The sequence below is a fragment of the Brachypodium distachyon genome, chromosome 1 (genome assembly GCF_000005505.3).
Source record: "Brachypodium distachyon strain Bd21 chromosome 1, Brachypodium_distachyon_v3.0, whole genome shotgun sequence".
NCBI classification, from domain to species: domain Eukaryota; kingdom Viridiplantae; phylum Streptophyta; class Magnoliopsida; order Poales; family Poaceae; genus Brachypodium; species Brachypodium distachyon.
Window position 1 is genome coordinate 39,665,784 of NC_016131.3, and position 22,718 is coordinate 39,688,501.

General features: G+C 55.2%; 1 protein-coding gene across 2 annotated transcripts; it reads right to left on the reverse strand.

Moving 5' to 3' along the window:
- Nucleotides 1–19,540: 19,540 nt before the first annotated feature.
- Nucleotides 19,541–22,247, reverse strand: LOC104582192. Of its 2 annotated transcripts, none has more exons than XM_010231550.3 (2): nt 22,015–22,227; nt 19,541–20,913 (listed from the first exon to the last, which is right to left on the reverse strand). In XM_010231550.3, exon 2 carries the CDS (start codon nt 20,684–20,686, stop codon nt 20,084–20,086), a length of 603 nt encoding a protein of 200 aa, XP_010229852.1. In that variant the 5' UTR covers nt 20,687–20,913; nt 22,015–22,227; the 3' UTR covers nt 19,541–20,083. The 2 variants fall into 2 exon arrangements, 1 of the variants encoding a protein (XP_010229852.1); XR_001405140.2 differs by lacking the exon at nt 19,541–20,913 and adding an exon at nt 21,329–21,394 and having other exon boundaries at nt 22,015–22,247.
- Between the last annotated feature and the right edge of the window lie 471 nt (nt 22,248–22,718).

Here is a 22,718-nt window from a genome sequence, read left to right on the forward strand (position 1 = left end):
CTTTGGGTCCTCAACAGAGTCGACCAGGATTATTTGCGCCAGACCCAAGTCGAGTACTCTCTTTGGACGGCCACATCAGCCAACAGAACGGCTAAAACTATACTCGACTACAAACGGTTGAAAAAATTGCTGGATCGCACGGACTGCGAAACACACCCGAAGCACGTTCATAACGTGAAGGGAATTAAATTAAATCGGAGGCCCACTTGGATGCCAATGGTTTCCATTGGGCCTGAAAATTAGCATCTCCTGGCAATTCCAGTCTATCCATGTCCATTGCATGATGATGATCCCGACATACGCGTTGGTTGATCGCCTTTCGGGTACTGGATTTCGAGTCTGTAAAGCGCTCGGCTGGTTTGACTCGAATACCGCCAGTTATCCGGGTTCGAGCCTGGGGACTCGAGCGCCGATGTATGCTAATGGAGTTTTTGCCTAGGTGCAATTAACTGGGTTCGATCAGTCGAGTGTTCCAGACGGGTTACGCAATCATCCCTCTAAAAATTGTATGGACTCGGGAAATCATCCTAGGCTTCTGAATCATAGGCTGTTCTTCCTGGTCATACCGAGAACTCGCAAAGTTCAAACTTGATGAAGTTTCAGCTTGACGTGCATCATAGTTGAGCAAACTGGTTTCAGCTCGACACATTGTCGACTCAACAACTTTTGATTCTTGAGTCCCTACTCGAGTCTACAACTCAACTAGGCACTCGAGGTCTACCTGACGTGGGAATGACCCACCAGGTCATCATCATTGGTATACCTGCTACGGCCCAACAGGAGGCCCACTCGGAGGCCCACTGTAATCTGTGAAGCCTAACTACCTCAACTTGCAGCTCATGAAAAGAACAGATAAGGAAACCAAATCAGAGTTTATATCTAATTGTAACTGACCCGGACTCTACGCCCGAGACCTAGCCTCCTATATAAAGGACTAGGAGGGGGAGCCGGGGAGGGGATCGGATTCTGATAAACAGAACCTCTCTTTAGACAGATCTCATTTCTCATACACGCCTCCATGGCAATCTTGTAATCTCTCCATCAATACAGATCAAACAAGCACGACGTATGGGTATTACCTTCCGAGGGCCCTGAACCTGAGTAAAATCATGTCCACTGTGTCCTTGTTAGCCGACGGAATCGCCAACACACACCCGTCCTATCCCTACTCGAAAGCCCTTAAGCTTGGGCATTGCCGAGGTTACCCCTCGTCAGACCCAGCAGCAAACCCATCGTATTATGAACAACAACGCTAGTTCGAGAACCTGGTGACCAACCACGACGCCTGCTCTTGAAGGAGCTGGCCGCCATCGTCGAAGGCCTGTGCACCGGCATACCCAGGCCTGCAGCGGAATGCTCAAACCTGTGACATGCCACCGGCGCACACAACAACACCCATGAAAATTGGTGCCCCCAGATAATGGCCAAGGCGCATCTCACATCAACCAGCGAGATGCAGCCGCTCTCAGCATCAGGCCGCCAGCCAACGCCCTCGTCCAATCGGGCGCCGGACCAACCCCACGGAGCTAGCTTTGCCAGCCACCGCATCAAGCACACCTTTGACAGCCCTGCCAACACTTGCATCTCGCCGGCCACCAAAGGAACAAGCACACCAAAGCTAGTGCCTTTGGAGTTGATGACCGCAACGACCCACCTCACGCACAAAGATCTGGACCATCGACGTTGGACAAGGCAGAGCACGCCCAGAGCACCGCCGCATCACCAAGCAGCGGGCTTCGGTCCACCACACCGGCGTGCAGCAGCAGGCCGTGGCACGCAGCCACCAAGAACGCCGGCAACCTACCAACATGCGGGCCGCCAATCTTACATCCACGCCGTCTTTAGCTTCCCAAGTACACCCGCGCGGCGCCAAGATTGAGGGGTGTCATCCCAGTGGCCCGTGGGGTCCCACTGATACGGGACGCGTGGGTCGCCAGTGACGAAGCCCCGTCAGAAAGGCTACCTCAGAAGCAGTGAATCCGGGAAGCCTTCCTCGAGGAGACGGCCTTTGGTGAAGTCAAAGCCGAGGGCCGAGTACAAGATGCTCCCGGGAACCCGGGTCCCGAGAAGCCGAAGGAACGCCTCCCGGCAACTAGCAGGTGCGCTTGCCCGGAAGGTGCACTCCAGCAACCCGCGCTCGGGCATGCAGGCTGGACCCGCAGAACAGTGAAGACAGGACAAGACGTCGGGCGCAGTGCATTTAATGCACCGACAGGAGTCTTATCGGCAGGCCTAGTCTTGCTGAGTAAGGTTAGGGCGACTACCTACGGACCATTTATTTTCTACCGTGTACAGTGGACAGGGCGCTGCATGGCGTCCAACATGGATGAGTAAAAATGTATTCCATGCGGCCGTGACACGCGTCTAGGAAACGTGTCACCCTGCATGCATAGGCACCTGTGGTATCCCCTTGTCTATAAAAGGAGGACCAATGCCACCGTTCAAAGAGTTCAGCTCGGTTGGAACCCAAGCGATTAGAACATAGCATGGCGTTCACCTATGTAGCCAGCCCGGGAACTCCCCGGGTGACCTGTACGCACTCAAACTTGTGAATAGAACTCAAAGCAGGACGTAGGGTATTACACCTCCGGGTGACCGGAACCTGGGTAAACTCTTGTGTCTACACCTCGTGTCTATCGTCACGCCGGCGATCTCCGAAGCGATCACCTCGCCCTCCACCGAACCAAAAAGGGGGTGCTCGGCATCCTCGGTGCCGGAGACCGTGCTCTGACATCTGGAGGGCCAGGTAGGGGGGCATTCAGAGAGCTTCGGGTGACCGCCGGCGTCATTGTCATCCAGACCGGCTTCTTCGCCTACGACGTCTTCAACAACTAGTTCGCCATGCCTCCCAAGAAGGCAGATGAACCCCGGGTCGACTTGTGCGACACTCTCGCCATGCGCACTCGGTCCCATGACGCTGCGCGCGCGTCGCAAGCACAAGGGGACCAGGGGTCCCCATCACGGCAGCAGCAGCAGTCGCCGCTGCCACCTCCACCTCCTCAGCCGTCGGCGGACAATCGGCTGAGGGGGCCGGCGGCTCCTAGCGCCAGAGCCAGCCGCGCGAGGCGGAAGCGGCCGCCATCATCAACATGTACGCCATCAACGTCCAGGACCCGAAGATGCGTGATAAGCTAACCACGCACCGGATTCAGACCACAAGGGATCTCTACGCTCTCACGCACAAGTGCGCGATGGCCGAGGAAGGGCGCTTGACGTCCGAGCTTGGCGCCAAAGCAGCGGCAAACCTACCGGAGGGCTCTGGGAAGAAGAGCTCCCGGAAACGTGGCGGGAAGCAAGTGCTTGCCGCGGAGCTGGGGGCTCCCCAGAGACCCGCCAAGAAGGTGGCGTCAGCGGGACCATCGGGCAGCAAGCTGGCAACGTGCTGCCCCATCTACACAAACGCCACCCACGACGCGCAGAACTGCCGCACTCTCCAGACCATTAAGGAGAAGCACGAGCAGCGCCACAAGGAGCGCCGCGCTGTCGGGGCTTGCTTCAACTGTGGGGACATCGGGCACCTCTCCCGGGACTGCAACCCCCGCGGCGGAGCAGGCCAGGGCACAGCCGGCGGCGACAAAGGAGAGCCCGGGGGGGGGGGGGGGGTCGCGGTCAGGCCCGCGGTGGCAAGGACCGGCCTCCCTGGGGACGTGACAAGCCTCGCGCTGAGCAGCGCGAGGATGTCTACAACGACACCGACGCCCGACGAGCCCGGCTTCCAGGAGTCTCGCGACATCGCATGCATCCACGAGGGAGCATATGCTCTCACGTCTCACGCTGCCGTGAAGCGGCTCACGCGTGAGGTCTGCGCCCTCCTCCCCAGCGTGGAGGCCCAGCAGCCGTTGAGGTGGTCGCATGTGCCAACCACCTTCAACTCGGACGATCACCCGATCCGTTCCTTGGGTTCAGGGGTGCTCCCCCTCGTGGTGTCGCTGATCATAAACAATGTGACGGTGACCATGGTTCTGGTGGACAGCAGGGCAAGCCTCAACCTGCTGTCCGCCAAGCTGGTGGAAAAGCTTCAGCTGCCCGTGGAGCATATGAAACCCACCGACCCGTTTCAGGGGATCAACCTCGGAGTGGTGCAGCCCATGGGGCGAATCACGCTCCCGGTGACCTTCGGTTCCCGGGAAGCATTCTGGACCGAGCACATCATTTTTGATGTGGCTCACACCCTGTTGGCATACAACGGGATCATTGGTCGGCCAGCGCTGATCAAGTTCATGGCGGCAACCCATTGCGCCTACGGCGTGATGAAGATGCCGTCAACGTACGACGTTCTCTCCATCAAGTGCGACCTGAAGGACGCTGCTTGGTGCGTGGGCGAGGTCGTAAAGACCTCTGCGGTGGCGGATCCCGGCGACTACGATGATGCCGGGAATGAGGATCCACTTGCGGATGAACAACCCACACAAAAGAAGGCGTGAGCTGCTCCCGGGCAGGGTGCCGGGGGCAGCTCCAGCTCCAGCCCGCGTGTAAGCAAGGGCACGAAGCTGAAGGAGGAGGGCACCAAGGTCAAGAAGGTGCCCCTGCATGCCGGCAACGAGGCACACACCGTCTCCATCGGTGCGAGCCTCGGCGACAAATAGGAAAGCGCCCTCGTCGCCTTCCTCCGGGAGAACTCTGACGTGTTCGCTTGGGATCCGTCAGATCTTCCCGGAGTCCCTAGGGAGGTGATCGAGCATCAGCTGGCGGTGCGGCCGGACGCGCGGCCCATCAAGCAGAAGGTTTGCCGGCAAGCATAGGAACGCAAGTACTTCATCCAGCAGGAAGTGGAGAAGCTCAAGAACGTCGGGGCGATCAGGAAAGTGTTGTACCCTACTTGGTTAGCAAACCCTGTTGTAGTCCCTAAAGCTGGAAATAAATTATGCATGTGTGTAGATTTTACTGATCTTAACCGTGCATGTCCTAAGGACCCCTTCCCTGCACCGTGTATCGATCAAATAGTAGATTCTACAGCGGATTGTGAGTCTTTGTGCTTTCTAGACGCCTTCTCCGGCTACCATCAGATTAAGATGGCAGTCGAAGATGAGGAGAAAATAGCGTTCGTCACCCCGGTTGGCTGCTACTGTTACACGTGCATGTCTTTCGGGTTGAAGAACGTGGGCTCGACATTTCAGCGCGCCTTGCGCGAGTGTCTGGGACCCCAGCTAGGCCGGAACATCGAGGCCTACATGGATGATATCGTCGTCAAGTCGCGGCGTAGGGACTCGCTCGTCGATGACCTACAGGAGACGTTCAACAACCTCCGCAGGATCAAGCTCAAGCTTAACCCCGAGAAGTGCACGTTTGGTGTGGACTCAGGACACTTGATGGGTTTCTTGGTCTCCCATAGGGGAATCGAAGCCAATCCGCAGAAGATCGAAGCAACTGAAAAGATGGAGGCACCCCGCAAGGTTAAAGACATCCAGCGCCTCAACGGGTGCGTTGCGGCGCTCGGGCATTTCATCTCAAGGCTGGGCGAGCGAGCCCTGCCTTTCTTCAAGGTGATGAAGAAGAAGGGTCCAGTCAATTGGACTCCCGAGACGGAAGCGGCGTTCCAGGACTTGGAGAGGTACCTGAAGTCGCCGCCGGTCCTCGTCGCCCCCAAACCGGGCGAGCCGTTGCTGCTGTACCTAGCAGCGACGGACCAGGTAGTGAGCTCCATGCTCGTTGCCGAGAGGGAAGAGCAAGTTCCGGGGGCTGGGACGGAAGGGCAGGGGGCTCCCGGCGAGCCGAAGGAACCGCTGGCTACCTCCTCTGCCCCTGGATCCGAAGGACAGCCCACGCAGGCTGCCCCCCGCAAGCGGCTAGTGCAGCATCCCATATACTTCGTTAGCACGGTGCTGCGCAATGCCTGGGTACGGTACCCGCAGGTCCAGAAGCTTCTGCTTGGGATCCTGCTCGCTTCAAGGAAGTTGCGCCACTACTTTCAGGCGCACAACATCACGGTGGTGTCGGGGTTCTGCCTAGAGAGGGGGCGCACCAACCGTGAAGCCACCGGGAGAGTGGCCGAGTGGAGGATGGATCTGGCGGAGTTCGGGCTGCGTTTCGCCAACACCAAGAGCATCAAGAGCACAGCTCTTGTTGATTTCATCGCGGAGTGGACGTCAATAGGCATAGAGGGAGAAGAGCCGGAGGCGAGCCTTCCCGGCAGATTGGACGAAGGGTATTGGGTCATGTACTTGGACGGTGCCTTCTGCTTGCAGGACGTCGGTGCCGGAGTGGTGATCGAGTCACCCACTAGAGACCAGCTCAAGTTCGTGATACAACTCGACTTCGCCAACTCCACCAACAACACGGCGAAATACGAGGGACATCAACCAGGTAAATAAGAACTACGACTGCCCCCAGATGGCAGCGTACGTGGAGGAAGTGCGAAAATTGGAGTCCAAGTTCAAAGGACTTCGATTTGAACACGAAAAGCGCAAGGACAACTTTGTTGCGGATGAACTGTCCAAATGGGCAGCGGAACGTAGCAAGGTGCCTCCTGGGGTGTTCGTGCAGAGGCAGCCGAAGCCCTCTGTCAACCCCAAGATGGTTTTCGGGGAAGCCCCTCCGGCAACACAGGGTGACCCTGCAGTAGCAGGGGACTATGCCGCCAAGTTGGTGGCATATACTAGCCGGGAGCCATCACCCTGGGGGACAAATATTATTCGCTACCTCAGGGATGGGACCCTCCCGGAAGAAGACATTGCCGCGGAGTGAGTAGCCCGGCAAGCTAAGATGTACGTCCTAGTGGACGGATAACTCTACCGGAGGCGTCCTAACGGAGTCATGCTCCTCTGCGTGCCCCATGAGGAAGGGCGCACGTTGCTGGACGATATACATCGAGGCACATGCTCGCACCATGTGGCCTCTAGGGCACTAGCTGGGAAAGTGTTCCGGCACGGCTTCTACTGGCCGGCAACACTAGCCGATGCCGAACAATTAGTCAAAACCTGTGAAGCATGCCAGTTTCACGCCAAGAAGAGCAACCAACTAGCGGAAGCCCTGCAAGTCATCCCGTCCTCGTGGCCGTTCGCGCTCTGGGGGCTGGACATCGTCGGCAAGCTGCCGAGAGCATTTGGCGGCTATGAGTACCTACTTGTGGCCATCGACAAGTTCTCGAAGTGGATCGAGGTGGAGCCTGTTCGAGCCGTCAGGGCGCAGGCGGCAATCAAGTTCTTCAAGGGCATTGTGTGCCGGTTTGGTGTGCCTAACGGCATTATCACCGACAACGGCACGCAATTCACTAGTACGGTGTTCCAAGCTTACTGCGAGGACATGGGCACTAAGATTCACTTTGCCTCTGTTGCTCATCCAAGGAGCAATGGACAAGTTGAGCGAGCCAACGCAGAGGTGCTGCGGTGGCTCAAGACGAGAACCTTTGACAAGCTCAAAGGCCACGGGAAACACTGGGTTGAAGAACTCCAGCCCGTGCTGTGGTCACTGCGGACCACACCGAGTCGGGCGATGGGTCAAACTCCGTTTGCCCTCGTCTATGGGGCAGAAGCTGTGCTGCCCCTCGAGCTCAAGTATGGGTCCGTCCCCCGGGGGCTCGAGGTTGGAGACCTCATCCTGCGCCGGATACAAGGAACGAAGGCCGGGAACAAGTTGACTCCAATCTGGGAAGGCCCTTTCTGGGTAGTGCAGGTGACCAGACCGGGGGCTGTCCGGCTGGAAACTGAAGAAGGCTTGCCGGTGCCCAATAGTTGGAACATTGAGCACCTACGCAAGTACCCGTGAAACGGTGGCGCCTTACCCACGTGTGACGCTGCAGCAGCGTGCCTCTTTAAGCTAGTGTAGCCGGGCAAGGCCCAGTTGTAATTCGCTAGCACAAAGTTAAATAAAGATAAGTGTTGCTGCGTTGAATATTGTGCTTTGCTATTTATGAATGCTTCTGTCTCCTGCTCTAGGTGCATAGAATTGTCTCCTCATCCTTGGCTGTGAGCAGGGGGCTGTCGGAACTCCCAAAACCAAGCTCGTTGCCGGGACGCCCCGGAACGAGGCCTAGCAGTTGCCGAACCCGTCCGCAACCTGCTATGTGCCAGCGAGGCACCATGGAAATGTAAAGATGCTCACAACCAGTTCTGAGGTCGACTCTTCCGTGCCTGGGGGCTGGGAGGCAGGAGGTTATCCACTTTATACTGTTTTTCGTGCATTTCGAAATTTTTTGCTATGCACCTTGGGCACTGCAAGAATCTGACATGCGGGGTAAAGATGAGGCAAAGGCACACTGTGATGCTCGGTGGGTGGTCACGGGTGTCGTCGTCTTGCAAGTAAGTTGTACATATATGGCAATTACTTCGAGGCTTGCTGCAGGGAACTGAGACAGGGCCAATGCCTCCACGCGGCAACTGGTGGTCCCGGGCATGTGGAGACAAGAGCAGCGCTTTGGCTATTTAAGGAAACTAGAGCAAGTGCAACACCAGCAACGGGCAAGAAGGCAAGAGATGTCACAGAGAGGCGATGGTGGTGCATCCCTCTGTGCTTGTCGCTGAGGGTGTTCCCACCATCGCGGCCCTGCCACATCTCTTACGAAACGACACCAAAAATGGTGTTGCGGCAGGTGAGGGGTGTCGCGAAGACGCTGTGGTGGTGCATGCCTCCGCGCATGCCGCTGGAGGGTGCATTGCCAGAGCGTCCTTGCCACGGCTCTCAACAAAGTGCTCCAAGAGCAAAAAGAACGGGAAGCTAAGTATCTCTTTTTGGGTCTTTGGTTTTTCCTTTAGTAACGCTGGCTTGCTGAGGACGCCCCCACATGTGGCTCACGGGTCCGTCCTAGAGGCGTGCGCGCTGGGGTAGTTAACCCGCAGGCGGAGTGACCAGCCGCTGCTGTTTGGTCCTAGGTCGGCACCACGGGTCCGTCCCGGGTCCCTAGTCTGGCCAAGCATGTAGTTGGCGAGTCCCCAGATACGCAAGGCTAAAGCACGAGAAGGACAGAGCCCCTCCCCGGCAAGCTAGTCTTAGGCAAAAAAGCAAGTAAAAATAGCATAGGATATATATCGAAGTTTGAGCCAAACAAGTTGGCGAGTAACACTGAAAATGACAAGGGAAAGCTAACATAAAGAAGCTCTAAGGCGCCACGTGCCGCTTGTAGGAAAATAAAAAAAGGATGGAAACTATGTGGGAGGTGCTCCCGGGGCGGCTGCGTCGGTGTCAGGGGCATCCTCGGCATCGGGGGCTTCCCCGGCAACCTCCTCACCACTGGCTTCGTCTTCGTCGACCTTGCCCTGTATCCGCGCCACCATCTTGTCCACGACGTCCTGCACTGCCTCTCGGTGGGTCTTGGCCTCTTCCTCGTCCGAGCAGGTGTCGAAGACCGACTCGAACGGGAAGTCGGGGTGGGCGGAGTGGACCCGGGTGAGAATCTGCCTGGCGACCTGCTCGGCCGCAAGGCCGACTTGCCGGTCCCCGAAGGCCGTCACACAGCTCTGTAGGCCGCTCAGCCGGCCGACGAAATCTGCAAAGAATGAAGTGAAGCTCCCCATGTCTGTCCCGTCGAAGGAAGCCACAGGGATGTCGAACCCCTGTAGCGCCTCCACCACCGAGTCGGCCAGCTTCTTCAGCCTGGCCACCTCCCCTGTACTGCGGGCCCGCTGCTCGGTGCACGCACCGCAAGCTTCCTGGACCTGTAGCTTGTGCTCGCGGCACTCGGACTTCAGCCTACTGATCTCCGACGCCTTCTTAGTGTTGTCGTCATCGACCAGCCGGAGTTCCTGCCGCACCGTGTCTAGTTCGCCCTGAAGGGACGAGTTGGCATCTTGGGCGGCCTTGAGCTGTCCCGCAAGCTCGCGCTCCTGGGAGCGGGCCTGGTCCTGCAGCTCCTTCTCTCGACGCGCGGAGGCTTCGGCTGCTGTTGCAGTCGCCGTCTCTAGCTCTCCGACCTCGCGGCGGAGACGCTGGATCTCGAGGGAGTAGTCGGACAGTAAGCCCGTCTTCTCCTGGAGACGCCCTTGGAACGAGTCCAGGGCCGCCTGGTGCTCCTCCTCGCTCTTGGCGTGTGTGGCCTTTACCAGCTCGAGATCCCGCTGGTGCTCTTGCTAGAGGACCTGCGCCTCTAGCACCCCATGCACAGGAGGCGCTGCCCCGGCTTGCCGCGCCTGCTGGAACTCCCCCCGGAGCCGCTGCAGCTCGGTGCGCTGCTCCTTCGCCTGCCGTCGCGCTGTGCCCAGTTCCGCCACTACTTGGGTGTGGTGCTGCTGCACGTCCTTGAAGAAATCGACGAACATCCGCTACTGCTGCTGCTGGATGTTGTCGATCAGTTGGTGCCCCTGCTGGAACACGCTGGGGTCGAAGGTGATCGGACCCCAAGTCCGCCCGGCGAGCTCCCCTGCTCCCAGGCTGAAGGCAGCTCCGGCGGAGGAGGAGGACCTCGCCGCGACTGTCTGCGACCCTGAGGCGCATCGGGATTTGATGGCGCGCCCCCGACCTGGCCGAGCCCCGCTGCTCCTTGCTCGTCCGAAGGGGCGAGCTGGGGGCTCGTGGGCTTCTCCAGAGCACCACCACCCGCTCCGGCTGGCGGAGGCTGCTCTGTGTCGCCCGCCTCAGACAGCGGCCCCTGCGTGGCGTGGCCTATGGTAGCAGTCACAGCCCCGGCAGGCGTCGTGACCGATTGCTGAAGAGCTCCGATAGAGGCAACCTCTGCCGGAGCTTCGTTATCGACCTCACCAGTGAGGTCGATCACCCGCACCTCTGTAGGCGCGGGCGCAGCCGGAACCCCTCCGGCGGCTGCACGAACGGCACCTGCGTCAGGCGTGGGGATTGGCGCGAATAGGTAAAGGAAGTGTTCTAACTTGCACGTACCTGTCGCCGGGCCGGTGCCCTGCGAGCTCAAATCGGAGGTCCTTGGGTTCCCAGCGGCCGCTGCCGCCGTCATAGCCGCTGCGTCAGTAGCGTCTTGGTCTTCGCCGCCCGATGCCGGGCGAGGCTTGTTGGTTGGGGCTACCAGCAACGGGCTGGTCTGCCCCCTCTTCCTCGACGAACTGGAAAACGCAAAAATAGATTTGTCAAACACAAAATAATCTCGCGAAATCAAAGGCGTTCTGGACAACATTGGACTTACCCCGCCGGCTTGAGCTTGAGCACCCTGTCCGCCAGGATGCTCCTCGTCGGAGGGCCGGTCCGCGCGGGGGGAACTGTTGGAGTCGCCGGGGTGGTCGGGGCGGCTGCTGCAGCCGCGCCACTGTCGCCAGAGGCCCCGGCCCCCGCGTCACCATGAGGCTCCTGGAGCTGCGGGCCGGCCTCCCGCCTGCCTGCACGCTTTGTCGCATACCGCCTCACCAGGGGGACGTCGTCTTCCTCGTTCCTCGGGCATGACTTCGCCGGATGCCGGGGGAACGCCGTTGTCGCTGTCATCGTTGCTGAGGTCTCCTCCGACACCCAGCGAGGAGTTGTCGGAGTCCGAGCCCTCTGTCTTGGTGGAGGCCTGGCCTTGGCTCCCTTTCCCCGAGTCGGCCGCCATCTCCTTGCCCTTCTAGGGCCTGGGCTGTGGTGGGAGGGTTGCACCGAGGGGTCCTCCACGATCCCCCACTCGTCGCAGAGTGAGAGATCCCGGGCTCCCAGGTTCGGGATCCCGGTGTGGAGCGGGTGCACTCCAAGCGGGGGCAGCCGGTAAGGTTTGTCCTCGCCGGTAATACCCTTCACCTAGAACTGCATCTCCTCCGGGAGGAGGTCCGTGCGCTGCAGCCGGGTTCGGTCGCCGGTCCCGGTGTACATCCACACCGGATGCGAGCGCCGCTGCAGGAGGGCCACGCGCCTCTCGATGAAGTGGCGCCCCACATCTGTGTCCGTGAGCCCAGCCTCACGGAGCGCTTTCATCTGCGCACAGATTGGGGCTAGCTCCTCGTCCTTCTGGTCGCGAAGCGTCCAGTTGTCAGAGCCCTTCAGAGCTCGTCAGTGCGCACCCAGCACCAGTCGCGGCGCCATTCGTGCTCGATCTTCTTCTTCCCCAGCTCGATGAATTCTGACTTGATCCTATCACGGAATCGGAACACTACCCCCGAGGACAGGGGAGCCTTCTTCTCCACCCTCGGGTAGTAGTAGTGGCGGAATAGCGCCACCGACGGCATCACCCCCACGAACGCTTCACAGAGGTGAAGAACGAGTGGGGTGAAGCTGCGCCATGATGAGCCCGTAGGTCTCCATGATGGCTGAAAGGAAGTAGGAGTGCGGCGGCACGAACCCGGCAAGGATGAACCTCCCGAAGATCCGGAAGTAGTGCCCTTCGCGCTCCGCACCGACGGGGAGGATCTGCGTCGGCCCGTGCTCATTGTGCTTGGTGGCCAGTGCCAAGTCCAGCTTGTCGACCCCCTCGCCGTTGTACCCGGGGGCTAAGAAGGCGAATTTAGCCCGCATTTCCTCCTTCCGGGCCCTATCCGACAGCTCCTTCCTGCCGGCCTTATCCTCTTTGCTGATGCTCCCCTTTGGATGGTTCTGGCCCTTGGAAGACATCGGCGGAGGTGAAGAGGTGGTTCGGTTGGAGTTGGGAAGCGAGGAGCTTGGGAGGAGGTGATGGCAGGAGCGAGAGACAATGGGGAGTGCCCCGCCGCCGGCCTTGGGTATTTATCGGGGCTGGCGGACTGCAACGGACACCCCCACGATCGGCAATAAAGAGCCCTAAAGAATCAGAGATTAAGAGGGGGGTGCGCGACGTGGCCTTAACTCTCGGGTGATTAAGGGAGATAAGGCACGGAATCGTGCGCCCGACTGTTTCGCTCGCAGAAGTGGAACAATAAATGCGGCCCGCGAGGCCGGGTGCCAGGGGTTTTTCCCTTTGGGACCCATGCTCGGATAGGGCGTAGCCCGGCAACCGACCGAGGATAGCACTTGCAGGGAGCTTCAAGGCTGCCGGCCCACACCCGGGGGCTACTGTCGTACCATTGGCCCGCGGGGTCCCACTGATACGTGACGCGTGGGTCGCCAGTGACGAAGCCCCGTCAGAAAGGCTACCCGGGAAGCCTTTCATGCGGCCGCGACACGCATCTAGAAAACGTCTCACCCTGCATGCATAGGCACCTGTGGTATCTTCTTGTCTATAAAAGGAGGACCAATGCCACCGGTCAAAGAGTTCAGCTCGGTTCCAACCCAAGCGATTAGAACATAGCACGGCGTTCACCTAAGTAGCCAGCCCGGGAACTCCCCGGGTGATCTGTACGCACTCAAACTTGTGAATAGAACTCAAAATAGGACGTAGGGTATTACACCTCCGGGTGGCCCGAACCTGGGTAAACTCTTGTGTCTACACCTCGTGTCTATCGTCACGCCGGCGATCGCCGGAGCGATCACCTCGTCCTCCACCGAACCAAAAAGGTGGTTGCTCGTCATCCCCGGTGCCGGAGACCGTGCTCCGACAAGGGGTGAAAGGGCAGCGAGCACCCGCGACATCAAAATCCTAGGCGAGAGGGGCACGAGACCAGAGGTGAAAGGAAGGTGAGGAGGAAGAGGTGGCTAGAAGGCCCGCCGCCGAGAAGCCTGTAAGAATTTGCCGCTTCCCTTGATGTGAATAGTAATAATTCTCATTCTCATGAATAACTTTTGTTTGATTTCCTCTCAATCTAGCAGAAGCTCTAGAATGGTAAAACCTAGTATCTTCATCCCTGGAACACACCAATTATCGGGAGATGGTTAAGGAGGAACACCAATAAATTATTGTTTGTGCATGGCGTTATGCTGCCGCAGCATTTGCTTCTTTATATTACATCAAATTTTTAGGTGTGAACTATATATGCAGGGGTGGCATGAAGTGAAGTACCATTCCAAAATTCACAAAACATGAGTTACAGCAAGAGAAAAGTGAAATCATAAAGATCAAATTTTGATCAGAGATATACTCACTCAGTGCCATTTCATTCATAGAGAACACGGTTCAAGTTGGATACATCAACAACAGAAGGCGCACAGCAGCACAAAACACAGCCTACTTAAACATCGCTCCAAATTCCTACTTCTTCCACACGAAGACGGCGCACGTACGTCACGAACAGACAGACAAAAGCTACCAAGTTGACTGTCTTCTGCTGTTCCAGCGACTTGGCAAGCTTCCGGTTCAGCTTCTTCAGTTCGAACAAATCTCCATCTTTGGTACCATTCTCCAACTTAGCGTCGATCCGCACTTCTCCCTCGGTCAACTTAGCGTCATCTCAGCAACATACTCATCCGACCGTCTTTTTTTCCGAGAAGGCCAATGCCATATATTAAATCAACCAACCTTTACAGAACAATCTTTAAAGTAAAGAAAATTACAAGCAAGTTCTTGTTGATAAACGTCGTTGTCTTCCTCCTGCACTCGTTGGTGGCACGCCGTGAGCAAAGGTCGATGCTGCATCTGGACCTCCAAACCACGTCGGAGCCAAAAAACGTTGTCGACGTAGCAGCCGGGAAGTCGCCCGTTGGAACCAGAAGATGCCGGTGACAGTGATCTGAGAAACATACCATCGTCCTGGGGAAGACGACGACGAAGAGGATTGAATGATCATCCTAGATCTGGCCAGACGGATTCAGGAAGACCTCGCCTTACAAACTCCACGATGAGGTCGAAGCTGGCCGAACATCGCCGATCGAAAAGGGAACCAAAAAACTGGAGACAGGTAGACTTCCTGCAAAACACAAACACAAAACGAGATCCACCGCTCCGAAAGAGCAACGACCAACCGTCCCGTAGTCCTGAACGCCACTGGCAAGATCGCCGTCGATGAGGTGGATGATGAGTTGGGAAAACCTTATCCTTGACCTGCGCAGTGCCGCCATCACCACCATAACGCCGCTACCAGTTGACCAAAGACTAATCTTTGAAGAGCTAATATAGCACCAAGCGTAGAGGAGACAGCGTGCTTCGCCCGCCTCGCCGGCCGGCCGGAGATGCAATCTGGAGGCTGGGGCGGCTAGGGAAGGGGCACGGGCCGATACATTATGTATATTCCTGGATACTTGACATGGTTATGACTAACCACGTACTCGACTCGAGTATACCCGGTACAACCCAACTGGGGCCCCACAAGGAAGCCTACTTCGACTCCAGGAGTCTACATGCCAAATCTTGCGACTCAAGACAAGAAAGGTTAATTAGAGTATATCTCCTCATTGTAACCGACTTGGACTCTACCTAAGACCTGAGTTCCTGCATATATAAAAGACCAGGAGGGGGAGCCAAGAGGATGACCCAACTTAGATACAAGTCGCCTAGACGCACTCGCCGACTCTCGGTGCATCTAGATTCTGCGGCACCCCATTGTAATCAACTCCAATACAGATCCGACAAGCAGGACGTAGGGGCATTACCTCATCGAGGGCCCTGAACCTGGGTAAATCGTGTCCCCTGTGTCCTTGTTATCCGACAAGTTTGCCAACACACAGTCCTCTTTTCTTGATACAAGTCCATCAATATGGACATTGTCGAAGTTACATCTTCATCATTGGCGCCGTCTGTGGGAAGAACGTGTGTTGAAAACACGACCTCGGCGGTTCCAGATCCAGCAGAGCCATCATCGACTCAAGCGGAGTCGACGATCCCCGAGTCTTCTGCCGCTTGCCTTCAGTCCAACCCCGAAGTCCTGGACAAGCTTGATGCCCGGTTGGATCTCATAGTCGGCGAGTTCCACGTCCGATCCGATATCCTTCGATTACCGTGTCTGACTCCTTCGACTCCGGAAGAACTGCCTCTCCTCTCTCCTTCAGAGAGAGACCCGCCGACAGGCTCGTCGGAACTACTCAAGAGGCAGAGCGAGTCCCCTCTTGGACCTACTCTGATTTTAAAGACGATCCATCCTCACGTGCGAATAGCCTCGTCCCTAGCGAGTTGCATGACAATCTCACCTCGCCGGGTTCACCCGACGAAACAGAGCAGGTTTCCCTAGGAACCTACTCCGACTCCGACAGCAATCCACCCCAGTCTGTAGAAAGACCCGTCCCAGGCGATGCCGGCAACTCCTCATAACGGGAAGGCTGCCATAGTAGCAGCGATCTTGCGCCTGAGCGCGCCATCGCTCAAGTCTTCATGACAAATCCCGCCGCCCCAAAGCAGACTCCTCTAGCCGCGAGTGCATCCGCAGGTCTACCGGCTGGATATTCTGCAGCAAAGAAAGCTCGAGTCCAGGCAGCCCTAGAGTCGGGAGTCCTCATGAAGGATCCCTCTATCGCTGAGTTGCAATTATATGCTAACTCACTTGCCAGGGCTCAGCGTGACCTGAACAAAGAGAAGGAGGATTTTTTCAAGGAGCAAAAGCTTGAAGCGGAGAGGCTAAAGAAACTAGATGAAGATATCCAGGCACACAAAAGAACTCGCCCGGGTTCACTCAGGGACTCTGATGGAGCCACACCTCCCAGAGATCTCCCCAGACAAAACATCTTGCGTCTTGATCACACGACCCAAAACCTGGCTTCAAGCTTCATGTCGGTTGACGACCACAGCGATATGATACCAGAAACTCCGGAGGCTGCCTTGCTTGCAGCCAATACCTACCTACAAACAATCCAGCCACCCAATAGTGACCCGCGCTCGCGGCTTCACAAGCAGATTCTGGAAGGATTGAATAAAGCCGGGGCTTCTTGTATCAGCCAAGACTTCAACAACCGAAGGCAGCCACAGGACAGGACTCCATCCCACCACGATGGAGAAATCCAGCATGACCTCGACCCACCACCACAAGTTCGTAGGGAGCACGACTCGCACCCGAGGGAAACACCGGGGTCTCCTCGGGTCCCAAACTGCGATCGGCGAGACAGGTATCGTGACCGCTCGCCGGACTCCGATCACGAGGCTGAGACATGCGGAGCGCCATGCTTCAGCCGTCGCATCCGTCAATCCAAGATGCCCAGAAACTTCAAACCGCCAACCGATCTAGCCAAGTATGACGGCACTCAAGAGCCCAAGACTTGGCTAGAAGACTACCTCACCGGGATTCGCTGTCAAGGCGGTTCTCGTACCACCGCCATGCAGTGCCTGCAGGTGCAACTCAAAGGCCCTGCATGCACGTGGTTAACTGGCTTACCACGAGACGACATTGACTCATGGGAAGAGCTCGTCCAAGCTTTCACCCGCAACTTCAGGTCCACATACAAACGACCCGTCTCCCTCGAGCAACTCCGAGCTTGCATTCAAAAGGAGGGAGAATCCATCCGTTCATACATCCAGCGCTGGGCCAACACCAAACACGCTTCTGAGGAAGTCTCCGATGAAAGCGCTATCGACGCCTTCAAACGAGGACTCCGACGAGTCGAACTCAAGGAAGAATTGGGTCGTGTGTGGCCCACAACCATCAGCTATCTAATGGAAATCGCCAAGCAATGGGCTGACGGTGAAGACTCAGTTCGTAATGAACGCCACCGACCTCCAGAGGAAGAGGGTGATCGTGGTCACAATCGACAGAGGAAGCGCAAAAACCAAGCCTTCGAAGAATCGCACCCACCTGAATTCATCGGAACAGCCACTCCGACAGATTTTGGCTATCGGGAGAACGGAAATCGCGGTGGAGGTTTTCGAGATGGTGACAAGCGCAAGCAATAATGGCAGAGAAAAGGAAATCAACCAACCCTTGCTCAGCAGCTAGCTTCCCCTTGCTCGTTTCACGTCTATAGGGATGAGCAACGCAACACCAAGCCAAGTCACCCACTAGCCGAGTGCCGGCGTTTCAAGGAACTACAGGCTGAGTTTGCAAGGACACAGCAGTCGGCAACCAGTGCGGGCTTCTCACAATTACCTGGGATGCTTCCATACCCTAACGAAGGAGTCAATGCACCCTTGCCGCCTCCCATACTAGGAGCTCTAGCCATCGGTGCTCCTCCTCCGCCTCTGCGCCCAGCCAGTTTCGCCGGAGCAGTGCACCCAGTCGCACTGGCACCGCCACCTGAAGCACCGACAACGGTTGCCAGTTCATATCCGACTCCGGTCGGTCACAACTGCATGATTCAAAAAGGGAAACCCACAAATCGGGTCCAAAAGTCCATAACTCGACAGGTCCATATGGCCGTGAGGTCACCTCCCTCCTCAACGGAGTACCTCTACTGGTCGGAAGTGGAGATCACGTTCTCCATAGAAGATCACCCACCCTGCATCCCGCAACCGGGAAACGCAGCACTGGTGCTCGACGCACAGATCGGGGGCTACATGTTGAACAGAGTGTTCGTCGACGGCGGTAGTGGGCTAAACATTATCTACGCCGATACCCTACGAAAGATGAACCGCTCGACAACAAAGATGGCTCCCACAAAGACAACCTTCCATGGGATCATCCCAGGAAAAGCAGCCACTCTACTGGGCAAAGTTAGCCTTGACGTGGTGTTCGGCACACCCGACAACTTCAGACGCGAAAGACTCGACTTCGAAGTGGTCGACTGGCCATCCCAGTACCACGTTGGCAGTCCTGCTTTACGCTATATGGCAGTAAAGCGTGCCTCTTGAGTCGCGTCGCGCTAGCACGCTTTATGGCAGTCCCACATTACGCTTACCTTAAGTTCAAAATGCCTGGACCCAATGGCGTGATAACTATCTCTGGAAGCTTCCTGCGGTCCGATCACCGCGACCATAAATTCCATAAAATTTCCGAATCACTAGCCGCGCAGGACCAGACTGGCCAGGCCTACTTCTTAATAGACGACGACCAAAATTCCATCCTTAAGAAAAGAGCCATTGAGGCCATAAGCGGTGTAGACTCGAAGACAGAGGAAACACAGGTCTCTTCATCAAAGGAGGCCAACGCTCGCTTAGCCAGCAGCCCTATCAACTAAGGGGCACTGGCTCACTGGGCTCCCCCAACCACAACAACAGGAGCTCCTTCTAGCAGGCGCACTAAAACAACCAGCACACTAAGCCGGCTTCGCAGCCCATGCAGTGTAGCTCAGAAGACGCCTGCCGAAGAATGAGTCAGTTCAAACACATATCTGCGAGCTCATCCACGCCTCAACATGGCTGTTCAGCCAACTCGACTGCGGGAAAGGAGAATCAAAAACCTCCCCTCAGACTCTAATCCAGAGCCAGGGACTCAAAAAGCAAGGCGTGGAACGCCACGCATTTTTTCTTGATTTTTTTTAGTTTCTCATCTATTTGTCCTCTTTTTTCTTCATTTTTAAGCACCTTCTTGTACCATCGGTATGTAATAAAACTATTTATGCTCCTCTATTCAGATTGTTTTTCTTTTTACTTAGTTTGTTGTGATCGCATCACACTCAGAACCGAGAGATCGATCCCAAACTTGTCACTGGACGCACCCGACACTCGGGGGCTGCGTCCAATCGACCCAAACTTGTCATTAGACGCACCCGATGCTCGGGGCCTGCGTCCAATCGACCCAAAACTTCTCATTGGGCGCACCCGATGCTCGTGGGCTGCGTCCAATTGACCAAACTTGTCATTGGATGCACTCGAGACTCGGGGGTGCGTCCAATCGACCCAAAACTTGTCATTGGACGCATCCGAAACTCAGGGGCTGCGTCCAATCGACCCAAACTTGTCATTGGACACACCCGATGCTCGGGGCCTGCGTCCAATCGACCCAAACTTGTCATTGGACGCAACCGACACTCAAGGGTGCGTCCAATCGACCCATAACTTGTCATTGGACGCACCCGACACTCGGGGGTGCGTACAATCAACCCAAAACTTGTCATTGGACGCACCCGACACTTGGGGGCTGCGTCCAATCGACCCAAACTTGCAGGATGAGAGGAACCACTTGCTGAAGAATCTTCCGAAGAAGGGGTTGTCAATTGCCACTTGATGATGGAGTTCGGGTTGTCCTTGCAAACAACTGTCATATGACCATACTTGCCGCAATGGTTACATGTCCCAGAAAAATCACACTCCGAGGCACGGTGGTTTTGCCCACACCTTTCATGCCTTGCCCTGGAGCGGGACGCATGAATTTTGTTCTCGTGCCATGGGACGGTGAAGAAAATTGAGACATAGGTTTAGATGTGTGCTGAGATTGTTCATCTTGCTTGGACTTCTTGACAGCAGGTCCCTCGCTAAGCTCATTTCCATCTCGATGGCTCCTCTTGTGCCCACCACTGGTGGCACTGATACCACTTGTACGAGCTTCCTCTGCTTTTATGAGCTGAATTTGTAACTCCGTTCCCCTAGCCTGCTCAACCACAGTAAATAATCTTTTGGTCGATTCGCCCCCATGACATGTCAATATTCTGAATTGAGACCTTCGAAAAATCTCCTAGTTTTCTCAGGCTCATTCTGATTAATATGATCCACAAAGTGAACAATCTTACTAAATTCAGTCTCATACTCATCCACGGTCTTGTCCCCTTGCTTGATATTTCTTAGGGCAACATCCATCTTCTCCTTGAATGAAGTTGGGTAGTACTTAGCAGTGAATTGTTTAACAAAAACTTCCCATGTAGGCGGTCCATGGACTGGAGTCCAAGCTACACGAACACCTTCCCACCAATCATCAGCCAAACCCTTCAACTGAAAAGCTACAAAGATAACCCTCTCTTGTGGGGTCATCACTGTTGCACCCATATACTTCTCCATTGTGTGCAACCAACTTGCAGCATCCATGGGTGTCCCTGTCCCATCGAATGTGTCCAAGCGCATGGCCAACCACTTGCTGAGCGTCATATTTGGAGCGGGGGCATCATTATCATTAGCAGATTGGCTCATGGATGCTTCTGCATCTCCATGGCTGCTCCCATCAACCTCTGTGTTATGCTCATTTGAATTGTTACCGCGGCCCCCATTGTTCCCACGACCCCCACAGCGACCACGACGCCTTGGAGGCATCGCTATGAGATAAACCACAATATCAAGAACAAGTGTAATAAAGAAAGTTCAAAACATGAAAAAATGAAAATGAGAATGAAAATGCAATGCATAACCACAATGTCAACATTGACTTTATATCTATTAAGACATTAAGAATGAGCCTAAGACTAATTTATAACGTGTGATGTGTGATGTCCATGTATAGTGCTACAACTCCCGCCCATGCATGCCATTATTCAGAGTACCTGGAAAACCAAATAAAACAACGAGAGCAAGAGTGAGTAATCATATTACCCAGCAAGTACAAATTGGAACCAGAAAAAAAAACATTGAATACTAGTCACCATCACATGTTCACTGGAAAACCACACTTCACTGAAAAATACTGAACACAATGTCAGGAAATAAGCATACGGAATTTAACCACATGTGACGGAGACTAATCACATGTAATCGCAGTGTTGGCTCGGAATTTACCAACATGTTGGCGGGGACTAACCAACCTGCGGCAGCGTTGGCTCGGAATTTACCAACCTGCGACTCTTGAAGTTTGGAAGGAAAAGAAAGTACCATTCCAAAGAAATATCAATTCGGAAGAACCAAGCACTCGAAGCACAACCATCAACACAATCAAGCATACAAAGAAAGGGTTCGTCATGCACTTGCCTTAGACGCAAAAAAAGTCGAACGATCAATCCGTAGGTTTATGCCCGACACCTGAAGCTCCTGGACATGTGGGGTAAACCAAGTCTTAATATCAACTCAAATCCTCAGATTTATTATAAAGTTCCTTCACAGCTAAACATGGCTGGACATGGCATTTAAAACTTAAGCCACAATTGTCTATTGTAGAACTTTTACCAAGATCAACGAAACCAGACTCTTGTCTTGCCTCCGATTGTTAACAGAGAACGTGCAGACTTGCAGAACTTGTATTGTACTAATAGACTTTTTGATTAATAGAACAAACAACTAGGAATCTGATATGCTACGGAAACTGACCAAACAACTGAACTCAACCGCACTGTTCTAATTAATCAACCATGGAATCCAATCTCAGTCGGCTAGAGCAGCACTAATCCATCCAAGCATGGCAAAGAATTAACCAAAACCACTACTGCAACCAATCTCCATATTTGCAATCTGCGGCTGATTTATTCAGCAGACCAACAGGCAACGTAACTAGAAATCAATCTTCAATCAGTTACCGAGGAGCAGCAACTAGCAATTTATTCTCTCGACCAACACCAGCAGTTAGCCCAGAACCAATCGATTTGATCCACTAGAACGAGCTGCAGTGAACTAGCAAATACCTCCAGGCGACAGAGAAGCAACCCAACTCGTACCTGGTAGCAGCGAGGACTGCAGCGGCCACGGCACCAGTACGAGACAGCAGCAGAGGAGAGCCCTCCGGTGGCAGCTGCAACAGGTCGACGGCGGCGGCGGCGGCGAGGCTGGCGACTGGACGAGGGCAAAAAGATTGGGTATGACTTGGGGAAACTATGGATTTAATCTGGCGAATACCCTTCTCCGAGTCAGTTGGTTTGCATTTTGTTTATATATTTTGTTTAATCCCAAAAATTCCTTTAAGGGCTGAAAACAAAAAGTGCTTCGGCCAAAATTGACAAACCTACAGTGATTTTCGATCGACTTGATGGTACGAATCTAATCATGGTCTCCGTTTTTTCCGTAAGACTTACGATTCAAAACTCAATTTTTGGTCAACCGTGACAAAATTAACCGTGACAAAATTAACTTATGACTTACGACTTACAATTGTTCATGAGTAGCCCCCCTCACTACTGCTCTTTCGCAAAATCTCTCGATTAATCCCTTCGGGTCAACAGGAACAAGAAGCTCCGAAAACATGTTATGGTGCACCTCTGTCAAACAGTGACTGCAGGACTTTAGGCAGATCACTGCTCTTGCAACTCGATCCTGCAGCAATGCAAGGGCATAACCCTTGTCGTGGTTCAATGAGAAGGATGGGGTCTCTGAACCAGATCGTGTTAAAGCATCAAGACGACTCTTTACACGTTCAGCTTCAACG